Source organism: Gouania willdenowi, chromosome 18 (assembly GCF_900634775.1).
Source record: "Gouania willdenowi chromosome 18, fGouWil2.1, whole genome shotgun sequence".
Classification (NCBI taxonomy): domain Eukaryota; kingdom Metazoa; phylum Chordata; class Actinopteri; order Blenniiformes; family Gobiesocidae; genus Gouania; species Gouania willdenowi.
The window spans coordinates 2,324,582-2,350,820 of record NC_041061.1 but is presented as its reverse complement, the minus strand read 5'-3'; the positions used below and the strand labels follow the sequence as shown (position 1 = coordinate 2,350,820).

The window sequence follows — 26,239 nt, the reverse complement described above, 5'->3', positions numbered from 1 at the left end:
GTAACACATATAAAATCTATGAAATGTAGTTACTGATTTCTATGTCCACTATAGTATCTGTGTGTTGTGTTTAAATAGATTTCCATAGATGCTCATTACCCACAACATTAGTATTGGGGACCTGGGTCAACCATTCTGACCCAATGGAACATGAGATGAGTAGTGAGGGATTTCAAACACAGTATGCTGCGTTCCACTTGTTCTAGGAAGTCATGGTTCTGAGTTCCGAGTAGGAAATTTTGACTGGAACTCCCCATGAGTTTTTTTTCTAGCTGTTTCATCCAATAAGCAGTTTTAAGTGAAGCTTCTCGGCCAATCACAGACATGTACCGCACGTTTGGACTCCTAAGCCCGCCCACAGGCTGCTTCCACACCAGTGAGGAATGCAATGAAATCAATGAAGTTAGTGCTCAAGCCTTTTTAAGTAACATTATGAGTGACTAGTTACCATCAGCTCAGCCGCCCACTCCCCATCATGTCCTCCCGTAGCCCCCCCTTCACACCAGCATGACTAGTAACAACTTGTTAATGGGTGAATGTAGAAAGAAGCTTATTTTAACTGGACCATCCAGTTTTCTGGAAGCCCACCCTCAATCAAAATCCTGGTGGTGCTACTGACGCTCATGCTGGAAGGATATTTCCAAAGGAAAGGAGATGATAAAGTAAACCTGAGGCTGATAGTGTTTGTTTCCTCATTGCTGTTCCAACCTAGAAACACCAAACTGGTCAAACAGCATTGATGGTTCATGACTTATTTAATAATAGATGATCTGATGAGTCAGTGTGAGAAGAGGACAGAGTGTGAGAGCAGAGCAGTCAGAGACTCCAGTCTGTGTTTGTGAGGAGAAAAGCTTGAAGACTCTTCAACTTTTGTTTGTCAGCTCTGGACTCAAAGAGAGGTGAGTGTAGCTGCTAACATTCATCATCATCATCTAGTGTTGTAGTAGTCCAGACCAGTGTTGGTCTTGAGACCAACATTTTAAAGGTCTGATGGATTTTCCGTCAAGACTGTTGGAGACCAGCAGTAATTTCTGGTATTTTTAATCTTTTTTATAATGTGATAATAACAAGGAGAACAGGATAAAACAATCCTTTATTCATTCTTTAATCCATCCTGTATAATGACCACAACCTTCCTTAATGTGACTGAGTGACACACACACACACACACACACACACACACACACACACACACACAAGCAGGAGAGAAAGGCGGAGCTAAACATGTCCGCAACTTGTTGGTTGTGAAATTTGTTTTCACGAACCACAAATAATACATTTGTAAAAACACTGTGGCTCCGAACTGACGACACAGGCACGGCTTCTCAAAGACAGGCTCTTTAATTGGGTGAATGAACGCCCGTCTTTGAGAAGCCGTGCCTGTGTCGTCATTTCAGAGCCACAGTGAAAACTCGTGGCCGATGTCACTTCAGAGGTTCTTGGGCAGATAGTCTTAACAGTCTTGTGCATTCATGTGAAGCTGGCCTCGCTGCTGCAGGTTGCTCGGTCAAAGTCTCTTGCATTTCTGGGTGAATGCAGGTCTCACAGCCTCTTATACTAAACTGAAACCTCGCGATAATAAGGGTGTATCACAAAATAAATAAAATTTCCCTTCATAGCTAAATAAATGCATCTTATTTAGAAAATACAACATATTGTTACAGTATAAACTATAATAATTTTCAACAAAAAATATTCATCCTTTTGAAACAAAAATTATTAATGTCTTTAAGTGCAAAGTCATTTCAACGACACTTACAAACACAGCAAAGAGGAAACACTCTGTGGTGTGTAGGTGACCAGCTATGTTATTTCTTGGCAGAAATACTTTTAAACACTTGGTGTACATTCAGCTGACATAAAAATATTGTTTTCAAATATGTAGAATAATTGTGAATTTACCAGTAGCAGTTTTAATATTTCAGTTCATTTTTTGCAGGACCCTTTTTTGTCCGTCAAATATATTAAAAAGAAACTAAAGCTTAAGAGAGAATGTTATTTAACTGTCGAACCTTGTCATAATTTTATTTATATACATTTTTTAATTAAAAAAAATGTTTATGGTCTTTGTCTTGGTTATTTTAAAAAAAACAAGATTGTAAATTAAAATAAAGAGTGCAAAGAATCTAATTTATGGTTTTGAAAAGTTTCAGTGTCAATATGAGAGAACCGTAGAACTAATTTGAACCTTAAACATTCAAACTATTGCACTTTTACATTCAGCTGCTGAGGCACAGCAGACTGTCCACATTACTACAGGAGGACTGAATCAGTGCTAAATACTAGAAGTGATCCCAGTGAGATGGACTCAGAAACATTAGTAAAGGAACGCTCCACAACAATGAGAGTGTCCTGTTAATGTGCTGCTTGTCTCTGTCCCTCAGTGTGTGGACATGTCTGCTGCCTGCAGTGGGATGTCTGAAGATCACTTCCTGTGCTCCATCTGTCTGGAGGTGTTCACTGATCCAGTCACCACATCATGTGGACACAACTTCTGTGAACCATGCATCAGCACACACTGGGACACCAGTACCACCAGCAGGTGTCCCGTGTGTAATCAGGTCTTCAGCACTAAACCTCAGCTGAAGGTCAACACGTTTATCTCTGAGATGGTTTCTCAGTTCAGACGTGAATCTGAGCAGAAAGCAGCAGCACCAGGAGAAGTTCCCTGTGACGTCTGCACTGGAACCAAAGTGAAGGCCCTGAAGTCCTGCCTGGACTGTGTGTTCTCCTACTGTGAGACTCACCTGGAGCCTCATCTGACAGCATCACGCCTGAGAAGACATCAGCTGGTGGAGCCTGTGGAGAACCTGGAAACCAGGATGTGTCTAAAACACAGCAAACCTCTGGAGCTGTTCTGTCAGAGTGATCAGACATGTGTCTGCTTGATGTGTTCTGTTTTGGAGCACAAGAGTCACCAGTTAGTTCCTCTGAGAGAAGAGTGTGAAGAAAAGAAGGTGGAGCTGGAGAAGACAGATGCTGACCTTCAGCAGATGATCCAGAAGAGACGAGAGAAGCTGGAGGAGATCAGAGAGTCAGTGAGGATCAGGAAGGATGCTGCAGACAGAGGGAAAGCTGAAGGTGTGGAGATGTTCACTGCTCTGATGGAGCTTGTTCAGAGAGGCCTGAAGGAGCTGATGGAGACGATGGAGGAGAAACAGGAAGCAGAAGAGAAAGAGGCTGAAGGTTTGATCAAAGAGCTGGAGGAGGAAATCTCTGAGCTGATGAAGAGAAGCTCTGAGGTGGAGCAGCTCTCCCGCTCTGAAGACCACCTCCACCTCCTCCAACACTTCTGCTCCCTGAAAGCTCCTCCAGCCACCAAGGACTGGACAGAGGTCATGGTCCGTCCATCATCATATGAGGAGACTGTGCTGAGAGCTGTGGCTCAGCTGGAGGACACACTCAGTGACAAGATGAAGAAGATGAAGATGAAGATGATGAAGATGATGCAGCAGTTTGCAGTAGATGTGACTCTTGATCCTCTTACAGCTCATCCTAAACTCGTCCTGTCTGATGATGGAAAACAAGTTTATCACAGTGATGAGAAGAAGAAACTTCCAGACAACAAAGAGAGATTTTTGTTTTTTCCTTGTGTTTTAGGGAAACAGAGTTTCAGTTCAGGCAGATTTTATTTTGAGGTTCAGGTTAAAGGAAAAACTGAGTGGGATTTAGGAGTGGTTAAAGAATCTATCAACAGGAAGGGAATCATCTCTCTGAGACCTAAGAATGGTTTATGGACTGTGATACTCAGAGATGGAAATGTGTATAAAGCATGTAAAGGTCCATCAGTCATTCTTCATCTGAAGTGTGTTCCTGAGAAGGTGGGTGTGTTTGTGGACTATGAGGAGGGTGTGGTCTCCTTTTATGATGTAGATGCTGCAGCTCTGATCTACTCCTTCACTCACTGCTGCTTCACTCACAAACTACATCCATACTTTAATCCCTGTAATAACGATGGTGGTAAAAACTCATCACCTCTGATCATCTGTCCTGTCAATCAAAGTGAATGATCAGTGTCATGATGAAGTCTCACCAACAATAGATTCAATGGTTCTCTGCAACCATTCACTTCTCCAGGTTGGTTACACACTCCATCCAACCTAACATGTATGTTTCTCAACAGTGGGAGGAAACATTTTATTAAAGAAGCTTCACATTTGGTGTTTGGATTGTGATGAAATATGTTTGAAAAAGTGATTTTTTTATTTAAATACCACAAACTTGTTAAATTGTACAAACATGTAAGTTGTTTAATGATTAGTTTAAAGGTGTTAGTGGATGGTAAAATAGGAACATGATTATTTTATATGAAATGTAATGAAAACAAAACAATTGCAGAAATGTATCAAAATAAAGTGTTTTTTAAGTCACTGCTACTCTTACTTATTATCTTAACCTTTAATTAAAGTAAAACTGTGAAGTTTTGGTGTTTAAGATATTGACATTTATTCAACCATCCTTTTACAACACATAAAATAATAATTAGTAATTAGATAAATACTCAGTGTAATTATCATTTAATAAAAAGCAAATCTAAAAGAATAACTAATTTTAATAAAATAACTACATTTTTCACATTGTGCCTCAGATCATTTACACATTTTTACCTTTTTTACTTCATTTACTTCAAGCTGTTGGAGATGCAGCTGAAACCCATTTAATTCATTTTTCATTTGTACATTTATGTCTGACTTACACTTTTTATATTTTTCCACTGTTATTTTGTATTTGTTTCATTTGGACTGTGATATTATTTGATGTACATGGGGAATCTATGTTGGTTTGCATTTTCATGAAAGGAATAAATACATTTATGTTGACATTTACTTTGGTTTTTTACCGTCTGCTCTTGTTTAATCGTGTTACTGTAACAAGTGAATTTACCATCAATAAAGATCTATTCTATTCTATTCTATTCTATTCTATTGTATTTCTTTAACCAGCTCAGAAAGATGAACAACAGAATGTTATTTCCAACATAAACATTGTGTTGTATCCTAGGCTCACTGAAACAGAGCGCCCCCTGTGGTCAAACATGAAACTTATGTGTCGTAAAGGAATGTCATGTTGTAGCTGCTGCTCTTACAGTTTGCCCCCTGGTGGTCAAATAAAGCCATTGCAGTTGATTTCATCACTTCCTCATATCTAAGATTAGTCCTTAGATTTTTTAGACACATTAGCGTTGCAGCAACAATTGGTCAATGAATGTCCACTGGACATTTATGTTAATCATGTTACTATAGAAACGTAATAGAATCGTTGGAGTTTTTCTCTCATTTTGTGTGTTTTTGTCAAATATCAGCACAGTTTTCCCACGCTTTTATCAAATGATTGCAGTCATTTTTAATCACAAATTGTTGAAAAATAAAACTTTCTTTTACTTCACATATTTTTATAGGGCAGAAAAATGTTTTGTGTGTCTTTATTGTCATTTTATGTGTTTTTACATCTGATTTTGTGCGTTTTTTGTTTGTCGTTTTTTGTTTTTGTCATTTGTTTTTTGATATTGTCTGTAACGTCATTATTTTACATATATTTATGGGCAGAATTATGTTAAAATTACTTGTTTTCCCGCCTTAGGGGCCTTATTTGGCCCCTGAACTAAAATGAGTTTGACACCCCTGCCATAGAGGGTAGTCACTATTATATTTTTACAACAAAATACACCAATATTTTGACTAAAATGTCAATCAAAAACAATACTTCAGACCAAATACTTTAGTTTTCAGCAGAAAAATAATGGATGTTGAGGATGTGGCAGACGTCTACATAATTGGAATTATGATAACGGGTATTCTGCTGATTGGAGCTGGCAGTTTTCTTATTTAACGCAAAGTTTGAATAACGTTGGCAGCTGTTTTTGGAAGGCTGCCCATCATGACTGATGAATTGTGCAGGTCTCTTAATTAGTGCTGTCAACAGATTAAAAATATTATGCGATTAGTTAATTATACTCTGTGATTAATTAATCTAACTAGTACAGTGCCTGTCGGAAGTATGTATTCATATACTGAGAGGAGCTTAAGTAGAGTTGTTAATTATGGTCAAATTAAGTATGTGTTTGAAGGTTGGTTGTACAAAGAGGTGTACATACTCTGTACTCTGTGTTATAAAGGGGTTTATGTGTGGGTGCAAAGTAAAATAGTGTGTGTGATTTCCCTGGATTAATTCTATGGGACATGCACATAGAATTAATGTTTGTTTTTTTTACTCATTTTTATTATTTTTTTGTTTGGTGTATTTTTCTGTAATGTATGTTTTTTTGAGTCATTATGTGTATATTTGTATATTTCTGTTGTCTTTTTGTATAATTACTGTTTTTTGTTCCCATTGTAGTGTGATTCTGGAGTCATTTTGTGGATTTTTGTGTCTTTTTTGTTGTAATTTTGTGCATTTCTGTTGTCATTTGTATAAATAATTAGTTTAGTGTATTTTGAGTCATTATCATAATTTTGTTGTCGTTTGGTGTGTTTTTGTGTAATATATGTTTTTTGGAGTCATTTTGGAGCCTTTTTGTATATTTTTGTGCATTTCTGTTGTTGTTTTGTGTACTTCCTGTATAAATATTGTTTAGTTTTTTTTTTGTTTTTTTTATGTCATTTGTGCATTTTTGTAGTCATTTTGTATCTTTTTTTAGTGTAGTTTTTTGCATTTCTGTTGCACCCCCTCAAACTCTGAGGTCAAAAGCTGAATAGGTTTCACTTGCCATGCCATCCAGAAGTGAAATAACATTAAAATAAACATTTGGAAATGACCAAATTACTCCAAAATAACAGATGCACTAACTCTGGGTGTTTAAAAGCCATTGACAAAGTTTCAGGTCGAACACGCACCACGTCGGGGAGATATTCGCTCCACACGCACACACACAGACCTTTTTTGCTTTTATAAACTGTTTTTTGGCGCTTCTATGTACTAAGGGGTTTTTTTTCCTCATTCCACACTGTGCCCTCTCACTAAAAGAGCGAGAGGGCACAGTTTGGGACCTGCCTTTTTCCCCTCTTCTTACCCCCTTTTTTTTCATTTTTCATCTAAGACATACCTGCCTTGCTGCCTTGCGACCCACAGTACTTCCACTCCTGTACTCCCATGTTATATGTTCTTGTATTTTCATGTTTTTTTGGACAGGATGATGTGTATTAAAGCATTTAACGTGTGATATTAAAGGTTTATAGTCCTTTTCAATAAAGAATTGATCTCAGCAAGATGCTTATGTGAAACCTTAGATTAGACAAGAGGCCCTTTTCAAGCAGTAACTCCCAAGAGTAATCTAACAAGAATTTGCGGGTGTTATAATGAAGATGGGATGCAGACTTTCTGTCTGCATGGACCCTCTTCAGTATAAATTGTGAGGCACCCTATTTTGACATTAACAGGAGGTGTAAGTGTTTTGGGGCAATAACAATATTAACTCAGTTGTTAGTGATAATTCAGAGACATGGAAAACCTTGAATGATTCCAGATGTTCTACTTGTTTTTCCCAAATCTGTGTATTACTGAGCTGTTTTCTTATATGGTGATGAGCTAATGTTAAAGGTGGGAGGACATACCTCTGAAACATATATACCATTACAGCCTCTGACCAGCTCAGAGTTTTGCAAAGATCCAGCCAGCATGCTCTCAACAGGTTTCATTTATGTTACTTGTTCAGGACATTGATTGTATTTAATAAACTGCATATTATTTAGAAGTCATTGGTCCAAAGACTTTTTACGACATTACCTTTTTTGTCATCACCATCCACACCACAAGAAACACCAGGATGTTACTGAAACTGAATTTCCCCTCTGGGATGAATAAAGTATTCAGAATCTGATTCTGAAATATATACATTAAATAAAATAGGATGCTTGTTTTTGTTTAGCCTGCATTCTCCTCTATTAGCTGTACCTTTTCAGTCATTCTTAATTCATTTACTTGACTTTACTTCTTGTTTTCATTCATGTTTTAACTCTTGTCTTTGTATTACCCAAGTATTCCTGCTCATGTCTCCACCTCCCAGTGATGTCAGTGTGTTTGGGTTGTGAGTGATTAGATTAGCTCCCTCGTGTTTCCACTCAGGTGTGGCTCATTCTCAATTACGCCTCCCTCACTGATTAACCATTACAAATTATAATCAAGACTTGTGTGTGTGTGTGGGGGGGGGGGGGGGGGGGGGGGGGACTTGGAGGAAGGCTTAAATACAGTAAGGAAACCATACAACTCTGACCCAGAAAGAAAAATAATAATAATTTTGCCATCAAAAGCCTGGTCTCAGTGTTGTTTTTGTAGTTTTATAGAAGGAAACCAATGTTGAGGTGTCACTAAAGCAAAAAAAAAAAAATGCTTCAAAGTCTAATAGATTTTTTCAGAAAAAAAAAAAATTGTGTGAAACTTGCCTCTATTCAACTGCTGATTACAGAAGAACAAACAATTATTTTTTTTTTTCTGATTAATTAGAAACTTTAATCTTTCAGAATCTAGTGTCAAAATTCAGATTGTCATCATACAAAATATTCTGTGGGTCTTTAAAAATCAGTCAAAATGCTCTAAAACGGCTGGCATTGAATGAGTTAAAAAGCAAAAGTATCAACAGTCACCAAATGAAGTTTATGTTGCGACGCAGTATAGCTGCAAAGCAAACAAATCAAACACATAATTAAAATAAATAGAGATATATTGAAAGTGACAGTAACCAGTTCCTCTGTTATCCATACTGGGAAATAGAATGAGGTATAATTTTAGCCTGCTGAATGTTTTTCCCAGCTCATATTATTCAAAACTAAATGTGCGTGTCTCTTATCAATAGTCATTATACACGTGCACACATACGGACGCATTCATGTGTAGATAACTTACAATTGCTAGAGTGATCTTTTAGAAACCGTAGCTCGGGTTTGTGGGTGCAGAAGTTAACATGAACTGTTATGCTAACCAAAACTAGCATCTGCTAAATAATAATGATGTTAGCTAGCTCCCCATTATATTAATGTCTCCACTTACCGATCTTTTTTAGGTTTCAGGTGCCGAACAAAGTTTGGCGTTGTGTGGTCTTTGCCAGTTATTTTGGAACAGCATGCTGTGCATACGGCTACTCTTGTTTTATTCATCTTGTGTGTGTGTGTGTGTGTGTGCCCCCCACCTCCACTATGCACCTGTGAAGAGGGAAATCTTCTACTCTTCCACTCCCTCACAGTCACCAAAACATGGTACCCTTTGATTTTTAACTGCCTGTTATTTTTGACTTTTAAAAAAAAGTATCAAATTCGGTACCCATCAATTCTCATATGATCGGATCGCTGATCGGCCAAAAAATAAAGCCTAGTTGGAAGTCAAGTCTTCCTGAGTCAATAGGTTCAAGTCCGACTTAAGTCACGAGTCATTTGTTTTCAAGTCTAAGTTGAGTTGGAAGTCCTTTATGATTTTGTTGAGTCTAAAGTCATCACATTTTTGAATCAAGTCCAAGTAAAGTAGGTGGAGTCCACACCTCTGCCCTAAATGTAGAGAAACAAGTTCTGTCAGACTGTGTCATGGTTGTGTGTTATGTTGTTTATGTCTGATCTATGATTCTTAGTTTTGGTGTTCTGAACATTTTAATGAATATGTTTCTATTTGTTGTTCATATCAGAATCAGAATCAACTTTATTGACCAAGAGTGTATGAATACACACGAGGAATTTGTTTTGGTGACCTGTGCTCTCTCAGATAGTGTAACATTAAATATTAACAATCAACTAGAATAAAGAAAAATAAATTAAAAAAAAGAAGCATAAACATAAATATAAGAGTAGTTAGACTAATATGTGCAAACTAAATAAAAATAACAAGATAATAATAATACCGAAATAAAATTAAAATACAATAATAATAATAAGATAATAGTGCAGTAGTGCAGGTGAACATTTAAATGAAAATATTATGTCATGAACATTCACAGTGACAGGTTAATCCAGGGTTGTTAAGTTTAGTTCCAGGTTATTTCACAGTAACAGAAACAGGTCTGTTTTCATGTTTTTTTTTTATTTTTAAGCTGCATAATTTTCTATTCTAGTCAGATATTTATTTTCTCAGGTGATCATTCAGGAATACGTTTAATCCTCTTCCCTTCATTCTCTGTGTTAGCTGTGCTGTTTAGTGCTTCCTGTTAACAAACCTCATGATAATCACTGGTGTGGTGATGTCATTTCTTTGGTAGAGCAGGTGACATGCCTCCATGTTGCTGAGATCAGTTCAATCCCCATGAATGGGAGGAAGGCAGTTACCTGTTGCTCCGTTAAGCTGACATCTTGTTCCCCAGTCTTCACTCTGTTGTCAGCGGTTACCGCCTGAGCGTAGGCCCAGGGTTTGATACACAGCCCTGTTACAATGGCATCGTTCATATGGGTGTACTGCTCCACCTCCATAAGACGACGGTATTTCTCTGCGTTTTGGATACGTAGAACTTTCACCTTCTCCACCAGCTCCAGGATAGCTTTCTACTGCAATATGGCAGCAGATGTTTCCTCCTTCAAAAAGGAGCAAACACTTCTGTTTGCTCAGTGCTTTTTCCAGCCCAGAGCTGCAGTTCTGTTCTAAGGTGACCAAAAGTCCTCTTTTCACATCCTGTCTTTCTAACATTGCATGTTGCAAACACTAGAATGTCATGAACACAGCCTGACTCACTGTAGAGATGTAACACATATAAAATCTATGAAATGTAGTTACTGATTTCTATGTCCACTATAGTATCTGTGTGTTGTGTTTAAATAGATTTCCATAGATGCTCATTACCCACAACATTAGTATTGGGGACCTGGGTCAACCATTCTGACCCAATGGAACATGAGATGAGTAGTGAGGGATTTCAAACACAGTATGCTGCGTTCCACTTGTTCTCGGAAGTCATGGTTCTGAGTTCTGAGTGGGAAATTTTCACTGGAACTCCCCATGAGTTTTTTATCAAGCTGTTTCTGTCACGCCCTCCACCTCTGCTGCCACATAAGGTCAGTATTTCCCTGTCTTCCTTTATCCCCCTCTTCTCTGTTTTCCTCCAGGTGGGCGTGCAGAGTTGATTCCAGAAGCTGCTGGGCTGGTACGAGGTGATCATCTGATTAACTTCACCTGTGTGGAGAGTGTCCTGATCTGCTTCCATTCACTTCACTCTCTATATTTACCTGGCCTGTGACCACCATTTGAGGCTGGACCGTAGTACTTTCTCAGTCACTTTCTAAGCGTTTTGTGTGTTTCTGTTCTAATTCCTGATGCTAAAGGCTAATCCCATTCATTCTCCTCTGTTTCAGTTCTGTGACCGCCCCTGTTCAGCTCCTCCTGCAATCCTCCTGACCAGCTTCCTCCAGCCTCCGATATCTCGTCTTGCCTCCTGGAATATTCTAAGTTCCCCTCTTGAGAATCTCCGCCGCCAACCCAAACAGATCACCATCCCAGCTTCCACCACACACCTCTACAGCCTGTTCTCCACTCTGCTCCTGTCCTCCTGCTCTTTCAGCCTTAGTTTAGTCTAGGTTTTCCCCATTGGTTCTTGAGTTTGAGTCAGTGTTAGTAATTATCAGTTCTGTCCAGCAGTGGTAGATTTTTTGTGAGTATCCTGTTTCTTTTTTTTTTTTTCTTCCTCCTTTCAGGACATTTCTTATTTTAAAAATAAATCTTTTAAATCTATTTCCTGAGCCTCAGACCTGCGCCCCATAACAGTTTAATCCAATAAGTAACTTTTAGTGAAGTTTATCAGCCAATCACAGACATGTACCGCACGTTTGGACTCCTATGCCCGCCCACAGGCTGCTTCCACACCAGCGAGTAATCCAATGAAATCAATGAAGTTAGTGCTCAAGCCTTTTTAAGTAACATTATGAGCGACTAGTTACCATCAAGGCAGCCTCCCATGAGGCCGGGCAGGCGAAACTGGACCAGGAGTCCGGCGACCTCTCATGAGGCGGAGCCGGCAAGGAGGGGGACCAGGAGTCCGGCGGCCTCCCATGAGGCGGAGCCGGCGAGGCCGGGGACCAGGAGTCCGGCGGCCTCCCATGAGGCGGAGCCGGCGAAGCAGGGGACCAGGAGTCCGGCGGCCTCCCATGAGGCGGAGCCGGCGAAGCAGGGGACCAGGAGTCCGGCGGCCTCCCATGAGGCGGAGCCGGCGAAGCAGGGGACCAGGAGTCCGGCGGCCTCCCATGAGGCGGAGCCGGCGAAGCAGGGGACCAGGAGTCCGGCGGCCTCCCATGAGGCGGAGCCGGCGAAGCAGGGGACCAGGAGTCCGGCGGCCTCCCATGAGGCGGAGCCGGCGAAGCAGGGGACCAGGAGTCCGGCGGCCTCCCATGAGGCGGAGCCGGCGAAGCAGGGGACCAGGAGTCCGGCGGCCTCCCATGAGGCGGAGCCGGCGAAGCAGGGGACCAGGAGTCCGGCGGCCTCCCATGAGGCGGAGCCGGCGAAGCAGGGGACCAGGAGTCCTGCGGCCTCCCATGAGGCGGAGCCAGGGAAGCAGGGGACCAGGAGTCCGGCGGCCTCCCCTGAGGCGGAGCCGGCGAGGCAGACGGGAAGACCTCTGGCGGGCCGGGCGAAGAGGGCTCAGACGAGGCAGGCGGGAAGACCTCCGGCGGGCCGGGCGAAGAGGGCTCAGACGAGGCAGGCGGCAAGACCTCCGGCTGGCCGGGCGAAGAGGGCTCAGACGAGGCAGGCGGGAAGACCTCCGGCGAAGAGGGCTCAGACGAGACAGGCGGAAGACCTCCGGCGAAGAGGGCTCAGACGAGGCAGGCGGGAAGACCCCCGGCGAAGAGGGCTTAGACGAGGCAGGCGGGAAGACCGCCGGCGAACCAGGCGAAGACGGGACAGGAAAGCTGGGAGTTGGCGGCCTGGTGCGGGGAGCCGGCACCGGCGGCGACGTTGGCGGCCTGGTGCGGGGAGCTGGCACCGGCGGCAGGGCAGGCGGCGGCCGGGTGCCGGGACTGGCGGCAGGGCAGGCGGCGGCCGGGACTGGCGGCAGGGCAGGCGGCGGCCGGGTGCGGGGAGCCGGGACCGGCGGCAGGGCAGGCGGCGGCCGGGTGCGGGGAGCCGGGACCGGCGGCGGCCGGGTGCGGGGAGCCGGGGCCGGCGGCAGGGCAGGCGGCGGCCGGGTGCGGGGAGCCGGGACCGGCGGCAGGGCAGGCGGCGGCCGGGTGCGGGGAGCCGGGACCAGGGGGCAGGGCAGGCGGCGGCCGGGTGCGGGGAGCCGGGACTGGAACGCTAGCCTGACAGCTAGGGGACACAGGAATGCTAACCTGGGAGCTAGGAGACACAGGAACGCTAGCCTGGGAGCTAGGAGACACAGGAACGCTAGCCTGGGAGCTAGGAGACACAGGAACGCTAGCCTGGGAGCTAGGAGACACAGGAACGCTAGCCTTGGAGCTAGGAGACACAGGAACGCTTGCCTGGGAGCTAGGAGACACAGGAACGCTAGCCTGGGAGCTAGGAGACACAGGATCGCTAGCCTGGGAGCTAGGAGACACAGGATCGCTAGCCTGGGAGCTAGGAGACACGGGATCGCTAGCCTGGGAGCTAGGAGACACAGGAACGCTAGCCTGGGAGCTAGGAGACACAGGAACGCTAGCCTGGGAGCTAGGAGACACAGGGACGCTAGCCTGGGACTTAGGAGATACAGGAACGCTAGCCTGGGAGCTAGGAGATACAGGGACGCTAGCCTGGACGCTAGGAGATACAGGGTGTTAACCTGGGAACTTGGAGACTGGCGGGGTTGACCCTTCCTTTTCGAACGACCTCTACCTCGTTGTAGGCTCCGGGGTCCTCCCAAAGCCAGTCGAGTTCCCCAGTAGGAATCCCTAACAAGCTCGTCCTCCCATTCATACAACAGCGCCTCCCTGGCCTCCAGCAGGTAGCTCTGCCAGTAGGCAGTCCTTTCTGCCAGGTCCATCTCAGCAAAATCCATCTCCACTGGGTCCACTTGTGGTGGGATCATTCTGTCACGGTTAGTTGTGGGTATGGACCCAAATGCAGGGAAAGATGGAGGCAGGATGCAGGAATAGCGTTCTTGGAACAAGTCCATGTTTATTTACCAAACAAAAGTAACTTAAATCCAACGAGGCAGGAGGTACAGGGAACAAAACGCAGCAGGACACGAGGAGGAGAGACAACATACAATGATCCCACAGCCATACTGTGTCCAAACACTCAGCTAAATAGTGGAGGAGACCTGATTGGGAATGGGCCACACCTGGGTGAAAACACGAGGGAGCTAATCAATCACCAACCAAGCACACAGACATCACTGAGGGGTGGAGCCACAAACAGGAATCCCTGAAACACCGACAAGACTCAGAATAAACAAAGACACAGAATAACAAAACACCCAACAGAACATAACAGATTGTGGGCACATTGTTATGTGCTGAACACGCTCAGTCCTGATTCCCTGGGGTTTGAACCCCATATTTGTGCGTGGAGTGATGTTTGCACATGTTTTAATAGCCCTAAACATTTAGTGAACCTGCCCCTTAGTGTGGTGTTTGTATTAATTCATGTGTGACGCTCACGGCTCCTGAGCCTTAACATCAGTGGGAAGAGAGAGGAGATGAAACGCCACAGACACACAACAACAGGACCAGGAAACTTTTCTCTTAATTTTTTTGACAGTTTCATAGTTAACACTCCCTTCAGTAGGGGCGTGTGAGTGTGTGTGTGTGTGTGTGTGTGTGTGTGTGTGTGTGTGTGTGTGTGTGTGTGTGTGTGTGTGTGTGTGTGTGTGTGTGTGTGTGTGTGTGTGTGAATGCAGAACAGTTGACATTCCATCCATCCATCCATTTTCATACCCGCTTATTCCCGTTTAACAGGGTCGCGGGGGTCTGCCGGTGCCAATCTCCGGCTCTCATAGGACGCTGGGCGGGGGTACACCCTGGACAGGGCGCCAGTCAGTTGACATTCCTCACATTCCCATGTCAAACCATTCTAAACAATAGTGATGTTTTGTCTTCTTTGTAATCTGCTGAGTTTTCTTCATGAATTCTGATTTATTCTAATTGTATTCTGCTTTTTGTCGTCATTCCCTCTATTAACTGCTGTGTTGAGTTGGAAGTCCTTTGTGATTTTGTTAAGTCTAAAGTCGAGTCCAAGTAAAGTAGGTGGAGTCCATTCCTCTGCCCTAAATATAGATAAACAAGTTCTGTCAGACTGTGTCATGGTTGTGTGTTATGTTGTTTATGTTTACCAACGGTCTGATCTATGATTTTTAGTTTTGGTGTTCTGATTATTTTAATGAATATGTTTCTATTTGTTGTTCATATGTTTAGTTTTCCTGTTTTTTATTTTTAAGCTGCATAATTTTCTAGCTTTGTCAGCTATTTATTTTCTTTGACTGGAACTCCCCATGAGTTTTTTTTCTAGCAGTTTCATCCAATAAGCAGTTTTAAGTGAAGCTTCTCGGCCAATCACAGACATGTACCGCACGTTTGGACTCCTAAGCCCGCCCACAGGCTGCTTCCACACCAGTGAGGAATGCAATGAAATCAATGAAGTTAGTGCTCAAGCCTTTTTAAGTAACATTATGAGTGACTAGTTACCATCAGCTCAGCCGCCCACTCCCCATCATGTCCTCCCGTAGCCCCCCCTTCACACCAGCATGACTAGTAACAACTTGTTAATGGGTGAATGTAGAAAGAAGCTTATTTTAACTGGACCATCCAGTTTTCTGGAAGCCCACCCTCAATCAAAATCCTGGTGGTGCTACTGACGCTCATGCTGGAAGGATATTTCCAAAGGAAAGGAGATGATAAAGTAAACCTGAGGCTGATAGTGTTTGTTTCCTCATTGCTGTTCCAACCTAGAAACACCAAACTGGTCAAACAGCATTGATGGTTCATGACTTATTTAATAATAGATGATCTGATGAGTCAGTGTGAGAAGAGGACAGAGTGTGAGAGCAGAGCAGTCAGAGACTCCAGTCTGTGTTTGTGAGGAGAAAAGCTTGAAGACTCTTCAACTTTTGTTTGTCAGCTCTGGACTCAAAGAGAGGTGAGTGTAGCTGCTAACATTCATCATCATCATCTAGTGTTGTAGTAGTCCAGACCAGTGTTGGTCTTGAGACCAACATTTGAAAGGTTTGACGGATTTTCCGTCAAGACTGTTGGAGACCAGCAGTAATTTCTGGTATTTTTAAACTTTTTTATAATGTGATAATAACAAGGAGAACAGGATAAAACAATCCTTTATTCATTCTTTAATCCATCCTGTATAATGACCACAACCTTCCTTAATGTGACTGAGTGACGTGTGTGATATTCACACACACACACACACACACACACACACACACACACACACGCACACACACACACACACACACACACACACACACACACACACACACACACACACACACACACACACACACACACACACACACACACACACACACACACACACACACACACACACACACACACACACAGGAGAGAAAGGCGGAGCTAAACATGTCCGCAACTTGTTGGTTGTGAAATTTGTTTTCATGAACCACAAATAATACATTTGTAAAAACACTGTGGCTCCGAAATGACAACACAGGCAGGGCTACAAAGAGAGATTTTCTTATTGTGTTAATGTTTTAGGGAAACAGAGTTTCAGTTCAGGTTAAAGGAAAAACTAAGTGGGATTTGAAAAAGTGATTTTTTTATTTAAATACCACAAACTTGTTAAATTGTACAAACATGTAAGTTGTTTAATGATTAGTTTAAAGGTGTTAGTGGATGGTAAAATAGGAACATGATTATTTTATATGAAATGTAATGAAAACAAAACAATTGCAGAAATGTATCAAAATAAAGTGTTTTTTAAGTCACTGCTACTCTTACTTATTATCTTAACCTTTAATTAAAGTAAAACTGTGAAGTTTTGGTGTTTAAGATATTGAGATTTATTCAACCATCCTTTTACAACACATAAAATAATAATTAGTAATTAGATAAATACTCAGTGTAATTATCATTTAATAAAAATCAAATCTAAAAGAATAACTAATTTTAATAAAATAACTACATTTTTCACATTGTGCCTCAGATCATTTACACATTTTTACCTTTTTTACTTCATTTACTTCAAGCTGTTGGAGATGCAGCTGAAACCCATTTAATTCATTTTTCATTTGTACGTTTATGTCTGACTTACACTTTTTATATTTTTCCACTGTTATTTTGTATTTGTTTCATTTGGACTGTGATATTATTTGATGTACATGGGGAATCTATGTTGGTTTGCATTTTCATGAAAGGAATAAATACATTTATGTTGACATTTACTTTGGTTTTTTACCGTCTGCTCTTGTTTAATCGTGTTACTGTAACAAGTGAATTTACCATCAATAAAGATCTATTCTATTCTATTCTATTGTATTTCTTTAACCAGCTCAGAAAGATGAACAACAGAATGTTATTTCCAACATAAACATTGTGTTGTATCCTAGGCTCACTGAAACAGAGCGCCCCCTGTGGTCAAACATGAAACTTATGTGTCGTAAAGGAATGTCATGTTGTAGCTGCTGCTCTTACAGTTTGCCCCCTGGTGGTCAAATAAAGCCATTGCAGTTGATTTCATCACTTCCTCATATCTAAGATTAGTCCTTAGATTTTTTAGACACATTAGCGTTGCAGCAACAATTGGTCAATGAATGTCCACTGGACATTTATGTTAATCATGTTACTATAGAAACGTAATAGAATCGTTGGAGTTTTTCTCTCATTTTGTGTGTTTTTGTCAAATGTCAGCACAGTTTTTCCACGCTTTTATCTAAATATTGCAGTCATTTTTAATCACATTTTTCAAACAATTTCAACTTTTTCAAATCATTACAATTTTTTCAACTTTTTCAAAAAATTTCAACTATTTTCAACTTTTTCAACCCAATTCAATTTTTTCAAACTTTTGAAAAAGTCCAACCAAATTCAACCTTTTTCAACTTTTTCAAACAATTTCAACTTTTGAAAAAGTTCAACCAAATTCAACCTTTTTCAACTTTTTCAAACAATTTCAACTTTTTCAAATAATTTCAACTTTTTCAAACTTTTTCAAACAATTTCAACTTTTTCAAACAATTTCAACTTTTTTAAACAATTTCACCTTTTTTCAACTTTTTCAAACAATTTCAACCAAATTCAACTTTTTTCAACTTTTTCAAACAATTTCAACTTTTTCAAACAATTTCAACTTTTTCAAACAATTTCAAATTTTGAAAAGGTTCAACCAAATTCAACCTTTTTCAACTTTTTTAAACTTTTTCAAACAATTTTAACTTTTTCAAACAATTTCAAATTTTTCAAACAATTTCAACTTTTTCAAACTTTTTCAAACAATTTCACCTTTTTTCAACTTTTTCAAACAATTTCAACCAAATTCAACTTTTTTCAACTTTTTCAAACAATTTCAACTTTTTCAAACAATTTCAACTTTTTCCAACCCATTTCAACCTTAATGCTAATGTTCAGCTATTGCTAGGACAATGTTTAGCTAATGCTAAGTCAATGTCAATGCTAGGCTATTGCTAATGCTAGGTTATTGTAATTGTCAGGAAAATGCTCATGCTAACGTAAGGCTATTGCTAAGCTAATGTTTTTCTAATGCTAATGTTAGAATAATGCTAAGTTAATGCTAGACTAATGCTAATGTTAAAATAATGCTAAGTTAATGCTAGACTAATGCTAATGCTAGCTAATGCAGAGCGACACGGGCCTGCACCTGTATCCTCACTTATCACACATTTTCCAACCGATTTCAACAAGTTTGATGTGAAACTGTTCAAATAATTTCTGGCATTTATGATATGTTTTATATAATTTATAACTTTTTACAGGCCTGAGTGTCTTGTGTTTTATTTCCTTGGGTGAAAGTCCAAAGGTGGCGTTGTCCACATACTGGTGCCACACTGTAAACTAGTGACGGACCATTGTGTCATTGTGATACACAAAGGAAAAGACAAGCACTGCATAGCACAAAGACAAAGAAAAATAATACTCAAATGTGAACATACTGTATATTGGACATTCACCTTGGAGAAAACTCTACATCACATGTGTCAAACTCAAGGTCCAGGGGCCAAATCTGGCCTTTCAGAGCATCTGATTTGGTCCACAGGAGAAAATGAGGTCACACTTTACTAAGTTTTGTACATAAAGGCTGACATTACTCTGTTATTATTATGACTAAAGATGCACCAATCTGCTTTTTTCACCTCCAATATCTGGCGTTTCCTATTGGCTGATACTGATGTGATACATAAATAAGAATGAATTACCAAACAAATGGTTTGTCTCATTGTGTGGAAAAGACTGAGATCCTTCTTTTATGTATCAGACTTGATTTAAACGTGTCTTTTGTATTATTATTAAACAAATAAACAGATATAAATGTAGTGAGTTACTTGTTTATTTAATAACTCTGCACCAGTACAACAATCTATAACCAATAGTTTATCTAGCTTTGTCAAGCAACATGTAACACATTTAACTGGTTCAGTCAGTGCAACTAACAATGTGAAATAAAATAATAATTAAATAATAAAGGAAAAAAAAACAGCTTCTCTAGTTTAGTAAATAAAGAAAACACAATCTGACTCCTAATACCACTGGTTCAGTCAGTGGAATTAAAAATGTAAAATTAAATAAAAAATAAATCAAAGGAAATAAAAACAAAAAAAACAAACAATAGTTTCACTAGATTGGTGGAAAGACATTAAAAATAAACATAAATCAGCTCTTTGAAATGGTTTAGTATAATTTAAAATGTTAAATTAAATTTAAAAAAAAGCGTTGCTGGTGTGTGACCACAAGTTAGTAGCATTTAGCGTTAGCATCACAGTGTGTGGCACTAACTCTCATCCAGTCAGTGTTCTGTTAAACTTCTGAGCTTTGACATCTTTTATCTTCTCTAATATGTGTTTGAACTCTTTATTATGTAACTCAGGTAGCGCTGTCTGTCTCTGACTCATATTATTGGCTCATCATCTCGTGACGTGGAGATGGATCAGGACACGGTGAAGGAACAACATGAGATCCAGACTGAAGCTCAGAGGTGTGTGTGTGTGTGTGTGTGTGTTAGGATAAGCTATGAATGAAAGTTTATTTTAATTAGTAAATAATGTTTATTTCTATATCACATTTCACAGACAGAGGTCACAAAGAACTTTACATATCAGCTCATTCACACTCACATTCACACACCAATGGGACAGAGCTGCTATGCAAGGTCAACCACTGGGAGCAACTTGGGGTTCAGTGTCTTGCCCAAGAACACATAGACCAGTATAGACTGGGATTGAACCCCCAACCTCTCAATCAGCGGACGACCCCTCTACCACCTGAGCCACGGTCGCCCCAATTAATTAAATTTCATATCAATTAGGGATGTAACGATTCACTATTCACAATACTGGGTTCACGATACGATTCTTTCACGATTTATTTTACAAAATGGGACTGTAGACAAATGATGACTGAAAAATATTCCTTTTTTTGGGGGGGGGGGGAACTAGAAAATACCTTGATAAACTATTCAAAACAATGAAATTTAACTAAAAAATAAAACTTGAATGAAATAAATAAAGGAATAATACAAATGAAGAAGAAGCCCATTCATTTAAATTCTGGTTCTATAGTAAACAATGCAAAACTGCATAATTTAACTTTTTCTTTTTAAAAGTGCAACTGAAAATGTATTTTGTGCCTTAACAATTGGACTTTTAAAAAAGAATTCACTGCATTTATGGCAGATATTTGTTTGGACCAGCAGAGGGCGCTGGTAACCCAGTGGTCGGTTGGCATGCAGAAATTCTTGCAGTGAAGAAGAGATTCTACGCACTAGCAGACAGAGCTGATAGAAAAACGTGACTCTTACAGATATTCACGTAATATTACAGATATCCTTTCGGTGCTAAAGGGGAAAGGAATCATTTATTGAAGGGAAATTATGTTACACTCTGTTATTTTTTATGGACATGCTTCTCACACACACAGGCCCGAATCACACACATGCACAAACAGGACCTGTGGACATTCATCAATGGAGAGATGTCAGAGTGGGGCTGCTTCACCAATGAAGGGAGCGCACCAGAGCAGTGTTGGGGTTTGGTGAGTTGCTCAAGGGCACCTCGACGGTGCTCGAGAGGTGCCCTGGCACCTCTCCAGCTACCAGAACAACTTCTGTATTTTGGTCCGCATTGGGACTTGAACCGGCCACCCTCCGTTTTCCAACCCATGTCTCTACTGGCTGAGCTACTGCCGCCCATTTATGAACATGTTTAAGAATAGAAGGCAGCCAGAAACAAAGTAGCAGCAGATTCCGCCCTCCGCCAACACTTCTGGTCAAGAGAAGGATAAATATATATATATATATATATATATATATATATATATATATATATATATATATATAGCGCCCTCTGCTGTTTAAAAAAAGTACTGCGATTCAATTTTCACAGTATCGATGTGAACCGTGACACCTATGAATCGATTTTTAACTGCCTTACGATTAATTGTTACATCCCTAACATCAGTTACTATTAAAATACTATTCCAAACATTTTTTTATTGGTCATGGAAATTTTACTTTTTCCACAAAATATTGTAAACGAAATTTTTACAAATTCTACTGTAAGGTTAATATATTTTATTAAAATGGTGCTAAATTAATAATTAGGAAGCTAACTCAGTCTCCTAGATTTTGACTAATGTTACAACATCTTTAACACATCTACAACATTATGATCAACACACACACACACACACACACACACACACACACACACACACACACACACACACACACACACACACACACCATCATCTCTTCCATTAGCTCATTATCCAGTTTTCTTCTCCATAGATAAATATTCTCTGCCCTGAAATCATGACATTGTTCTCAAACAAAGAAGAGAAGCTAACGTTAGCTAGTTACGCTGCTCTGTCTTTGCTAACAGTGATTAGCATGTGTGCTAACTCCAGCTGCTGTTTAATGAGGCTCTCCTTTGACACAGTTAAAATATAGCAATAAACTTTTGTCTTGTACAGTTTGTATAAAACTTTGTCACTTTTTAACACAAAATATTTCTAGACAGAGTTTATAAGTTTACTTTTATTCTGTCATCGTCTCACTCACCTCACAGCTGCTCTTTGCAGGCGCGTGCATGTGAGCGTGCACCAGCATCAAATGTGCTGCAGTTTGTACATTTACCACCCAAACATTGATCATTTAAAATCATTCTTGTGGGTGTGTTTTTCAAATGTTGTTTTATAGATGTTCAGAGGTGAGACCACGTCAGAGCTCAGCACTCACACCTCTGTACATTAGTGTTACACTCTCAGTCTGTGTGTGTTCAAGGAAGCAGCTCCCAACTGCTGGACCTGGACCTGAACCTGAACCTGGACCTGGACCTGGACCTGGACCCAGCTGTGAGTCTTTTGGAAGTAACGAGTCCATGGACAGACTCATTAGCTTCAAAGAAGGTCCATCTACTGACCCACGGTGAGTCCACATAAAGAAGGTTGTTTATTGTCTTCCTGATGGTCCAGGTTCTTCTCACTCCACACTGATAAAACATCAGTAAACATGACTCAGCACTTTGTTTGTTATTTTTAGTGGTGTTGATGTAAATCTCAGCAAACAGTGAAGGTGTCAGATTCTGTAAACCAGAAACTAGACTTGATAAATGTGTAAGCAAACACACACACAGCATCATAAAAGGGGGTCGACAGAAAGATGAAGACAATGATTCTTGGACTCTGAACTGTAGGTGGAAAAGCAGCAGAAAAACAAGGGAGTCAGATAGAGAAACATGTGTTTAGCATCTGGAGCAGTCTGCTGTGAAGGAAGCTGAGACCCACGATGGAGCTTGTAGCTTTACATGTATCAGGGTTATTGATTATGACATGTCAGAGGGTTATTGATTATGTTCATAAATCTAGTCATCTGTGTGAGGTGATGAAAGAAAGAAAGTGAGTGATGTCCAGGTCATTTGAAACACCAGCATTAAAAGATCTATGCTGACAAAGGTCAAAGAGAAAAGGCTTTGTAGGAATGTCTCCAGTGTGTAGGTGAGTCTTTGACAGCGTGTGATCTTCAGATTTGTGAAGGATTGAAGCCAAATAAAGCCTCAGTCCAACAGACTTGTTCTCCTGTTCAGTGGAAACATGCTGAGATGTTCCACACGTGAGCTGAGCTCCAAAGGCTGCTCCACACTCACTGCACTGTGGCTCTGCAGGACAGCACCCACTGTTACTGATGTTCACATGATGTTAGCATGTTAGCAGAGCTTCCTGTGCTTTCCTCCAGCTGCTCCTCAGCATGTCTGATTGTCTGTGTCTTCTCCACAGCAGCTTGGAGGGTGTGGATGGTTCCTCTGGAGCTGAGCCTGACTCCATCTTTACGGTGTGTACGTCTACAAAGACACTAAACCTGTGTCAGCCTGTGATCAAAGCACTGTGTACTTCTACACACACACACACACACACACACACACACACACACACACACACACACACACACACACACACACACACACACACACACACACACACACACACACACACACACACACACACACACACACACACGTGTTCATGTTTAGTTTGAATTCAGGTCAAATGTCACGTTATCCACACTTTTCTCTGTTGTTTATTGGGCGGTCGATTAAATCTGGGCTTCTTTTCACAACATTTGTCAAGTTTTTAGAAAATAATCTGAAGAAAACACAATTTAAAAAGTTTCCATTTCGTGGCAACAAAAGTTAAAACGTAAACATTTCAAATAACTCTTGTGTTCCTCACATCATTAGTTCTTTTATTTTGAAAGTGTGTGTGGTTGGTCCCCTGGGACCAACAGTGACGTAAGAAGCCCCCATAAACATGACAAAGCATCATTCTCAGCCAATAGCAACATTCAAATGTAATAGCCAGGTTTCAACCCATAGAGCACATGTGTCAAACTCAAGGCCTGGGGCCCAAATCTGGCCCTTTGGAGCATCCAATTTGGCCCTCAGGATGAAGTCAAAATTACAGAAAACATGAATCATTGTTAAAAAAATACCAAATAATTCAGTTGTAGATATCTCAGACATTCCAATTACATACATTTAATGAATATTCAGAATATTTACCAGAGAATTTTGTGATTTATTATTTTTCTTCTCATTTTATGTGTTTTTTTGAATCTGAGCAGAAAGCAGCAGCACCAGGAGAAGTTCCCTGTGACGTCTGCACTGGAACCAAAGTGAAGGCCCTGAAGTCCTGCCTGGACTGTGTGGTCTCCTACTGTGAGACTCACCTGGAGCATCATCTGACAGCATCACGTCTGAGAAGACATCAGCTGGTGGAGCCTGTGGAGAACCTGGAAACCAGGATGTGTCCAAAACACAACAAACCTCTGGAGCTGTTCTGTAAGAGTGATCAGACATGTGTCTGCTTGATGTGTTCTGTTTTGGAGCACAAGAGTCACCAGTTAGTTCCTCTGGGAGAAGAGTGTGAAGATAAGAAGGTGGAGCTGGAGAAGACAGATGCTGACCTTCAGCAGATGATCCAGAAGAGACGAGAGAAGCTGGAGGAGATCAGAGAGTCAGTGAGGATCAGGAAGGATGCTGCAGACAGAGGGAAAGCTGAAGGTGTGGAGATGTTCACTGCTCTGATGGAGCTGATGGAGACGATGGAGGAGAAACAGGAAGCAGAAGAGAAAGAGGCTGAAGGTTTGATCAAAGAGCTGGAGGAGGAAATCTCTGAGCTGATGAAGAGAAGCTCTGAGGTGGAGCAGCTCTCCCGCTCTGAAGACCACCTCCACCTCCTCCAACACTTCTGCTCCCTGAAAGCTCCTCCAGCCACCAAGGACTGGACAGAGGTCATGGTCCGTCCATCATCATATGAGGAGACTGTGCTGAGAGCTGTGACTCAGCTGGAGGACACACTCAGTGACAAGATGAAGAAGATGAAGATGAAGATGATGCAGCAGTTTGCAGTAGATGTGACTCTTGATCCTCTTACAGCTAATCCTAACCTCGTCCTGTCTGATGATGGAAAACAAGTTTATCACAGTGATGAGAAGAAGAAACTTCCAGACAACAAAAAGAGATTTTCTCCTTGTGTCTGTGTTTTAGGGAAACAGAGTTTCAGTTCAGGCAGATTTTATTTTGAGGTTCAGGTTAAAGGAAAAACTGAGTGGGGTTTAGGAGTGGTTAAAGAATCTATCAACAGGAAGGGAAAGATCACTGCGACTCCTAAGAATGGTTACTGGACTGTGATACTCAGAGATGGAAATATGTATACAGCACGTGATGATCATGAAGTCATTCTTCATCTGAAGTGTGTTCCTGAGAAGGTGGGTGTGTTTGTGGACTATGAGGAGGGTGTGGTCTCCTTTTATGATGTAGATGCTGCAGCTCTGATCTACTCCTTCACTCACTGCTGCTTCACTCACAAACTACATCCATTCTTTAGTCCCTTTTTAAACGATGGTGGTAAAAACTCATCACCTCTGATCATCTGTCCTGTCAATCAAAGTGAATGATCAGTGTCATGATGAAGTCTCACCAACAATAGATTCAATGGTTCTCTGCAACCATTCACTTCTCCAGGTTGGTTACACACTCCATCCAACCTAACATGTATGTTTCTCAACAGTGGGAGGAAACATTTTATTAAAGAAGCTTCACATTTGGTGTTTGGATTGTGATGAAATATGTTTGAAAAAGTGATTTTTTTTATTTAAATACCACAAACTTGTTAAATTGTACAAACATGTAAGTTGTTTAATGATTAGTTTAAAGGTGTTAGTGGATGGTAAAATAGGAACATGATTATTTTATATGAAATGTAATGAAAACAAAACAATTGCAGAAATGTATCAAAATAAAGTGTTTTTTAAGTCACTGCTACTCTTACTTATTATCTTAACCTTTAATTAAAGTAAAACTGTGAAGTTTTGGTGTTTAAGATATTGACATTTATTCAACCATCCTTTTACAACACATAAAATAATAATTAGTAATTAGATAAATACTCAGTGTAATTATCATTTAATAAAAAGCAAATCTAAAAGAATAACTAATTTTAATAAAATAACTGCATTTTTCACATTGTGCCTCAGATCATTTACACATTTTTACCTTTTTTACTTCATTTACTTCAAGCTGTTGGAGATGCAGCTGAAACCCATTTAATTCATTTTTCATTTGTACATTTATGTCTGACTTACACTTTTTATATTTTTCCACTGTTATTTTGTATTTGTTTCATTTGGACTGTGATATTATTTGATG

The 26,239-nt window shown here is 40.6% G+C and overlaps 2 protein-coding genes across 11 annotated transcripts in view; both read left to right on the top strand.

Moving 5' to 3' along the window:
* LOC114480312 (E3 ubiquitin-protein ligase TRIM21-like) overlaps positions 1-26,239 on the top strand; it is a 51,908-nt gene that overhangs the window by 8,110 nt on the left and 17,559 nt on the right. Inside the window, exons 1-5 of one of the 9 annotated variants that reach the window (XM_028474338.1) lie at positions 3,232-3,242; positions 19,906-20,013; positions 22,318-22,461; positions 23,310-23,364; positions 24,154-24,600. In XM_028474338.1, coding sequence (XP_028330139.1) covers positions 19,961-20,013; positions 22,318-22,461; positions 23,310-23,364; positions 24,154-24,600 — 699 coding nt within the window. In that variant the 5' untranslated portion in view covers positions 3,232-3,242; positions 19,906-19,960. Of the gene's footprint in view, positions 1-3,231; positions 3,243-15,599; positions 15,970-19,905; positions 20,014-22,287; positions 22,462-23,309; positions 23,365-24,153; positions 24,601-26,239 lie in introns of those variants that run through there. The other 8 variants (XM_028474334.1, XM_028474337.1, XM_028474333.1 and 5 more) reach the window with 8 other exon arrangements.
* On the top strand, positions 707-25,591 carry LOC114480315 (E3 ubiquitin-protein ligase TRIM21-like). 2 transcript variants are annotated; one of them, XM_028474343.1, is made up of 3 exons: positions 707-899; positions 2,385-3,152; positions 24,640-25,591. In XM_028474343.1, the coding sequence occupies exons 2-3, from the start codon at positions 2,394-2,396 to the stop codon at positions 25,486-25,488; spliced, it is 1,608 nt and encodes a 535-aa protein (XP_028330144.1). In that variant the 5' UTR covers positions 707-899; positions 2,385-2,393; the 3' UTR covers positions 25,489-25,591. The 2 variants fall into 2 exon arrangements, with proteins under 2 accessions (XP_028330144.1, XP_028330143.1); XM_028474342.1 differs by lacking the exon at positions 24,640-25,591 and having other exon boundaries at positions 771-899; positions 2,385-4,114.

Coding starts and splice junctions, on each gene's coding strand:
- LOC114480315 (XM_028474342.1), top strand. CDS start 2,394: ATGTCTGCTGCCTGCAGTGGGATGTCTGAAGATCACTTCCTGTGCTCC.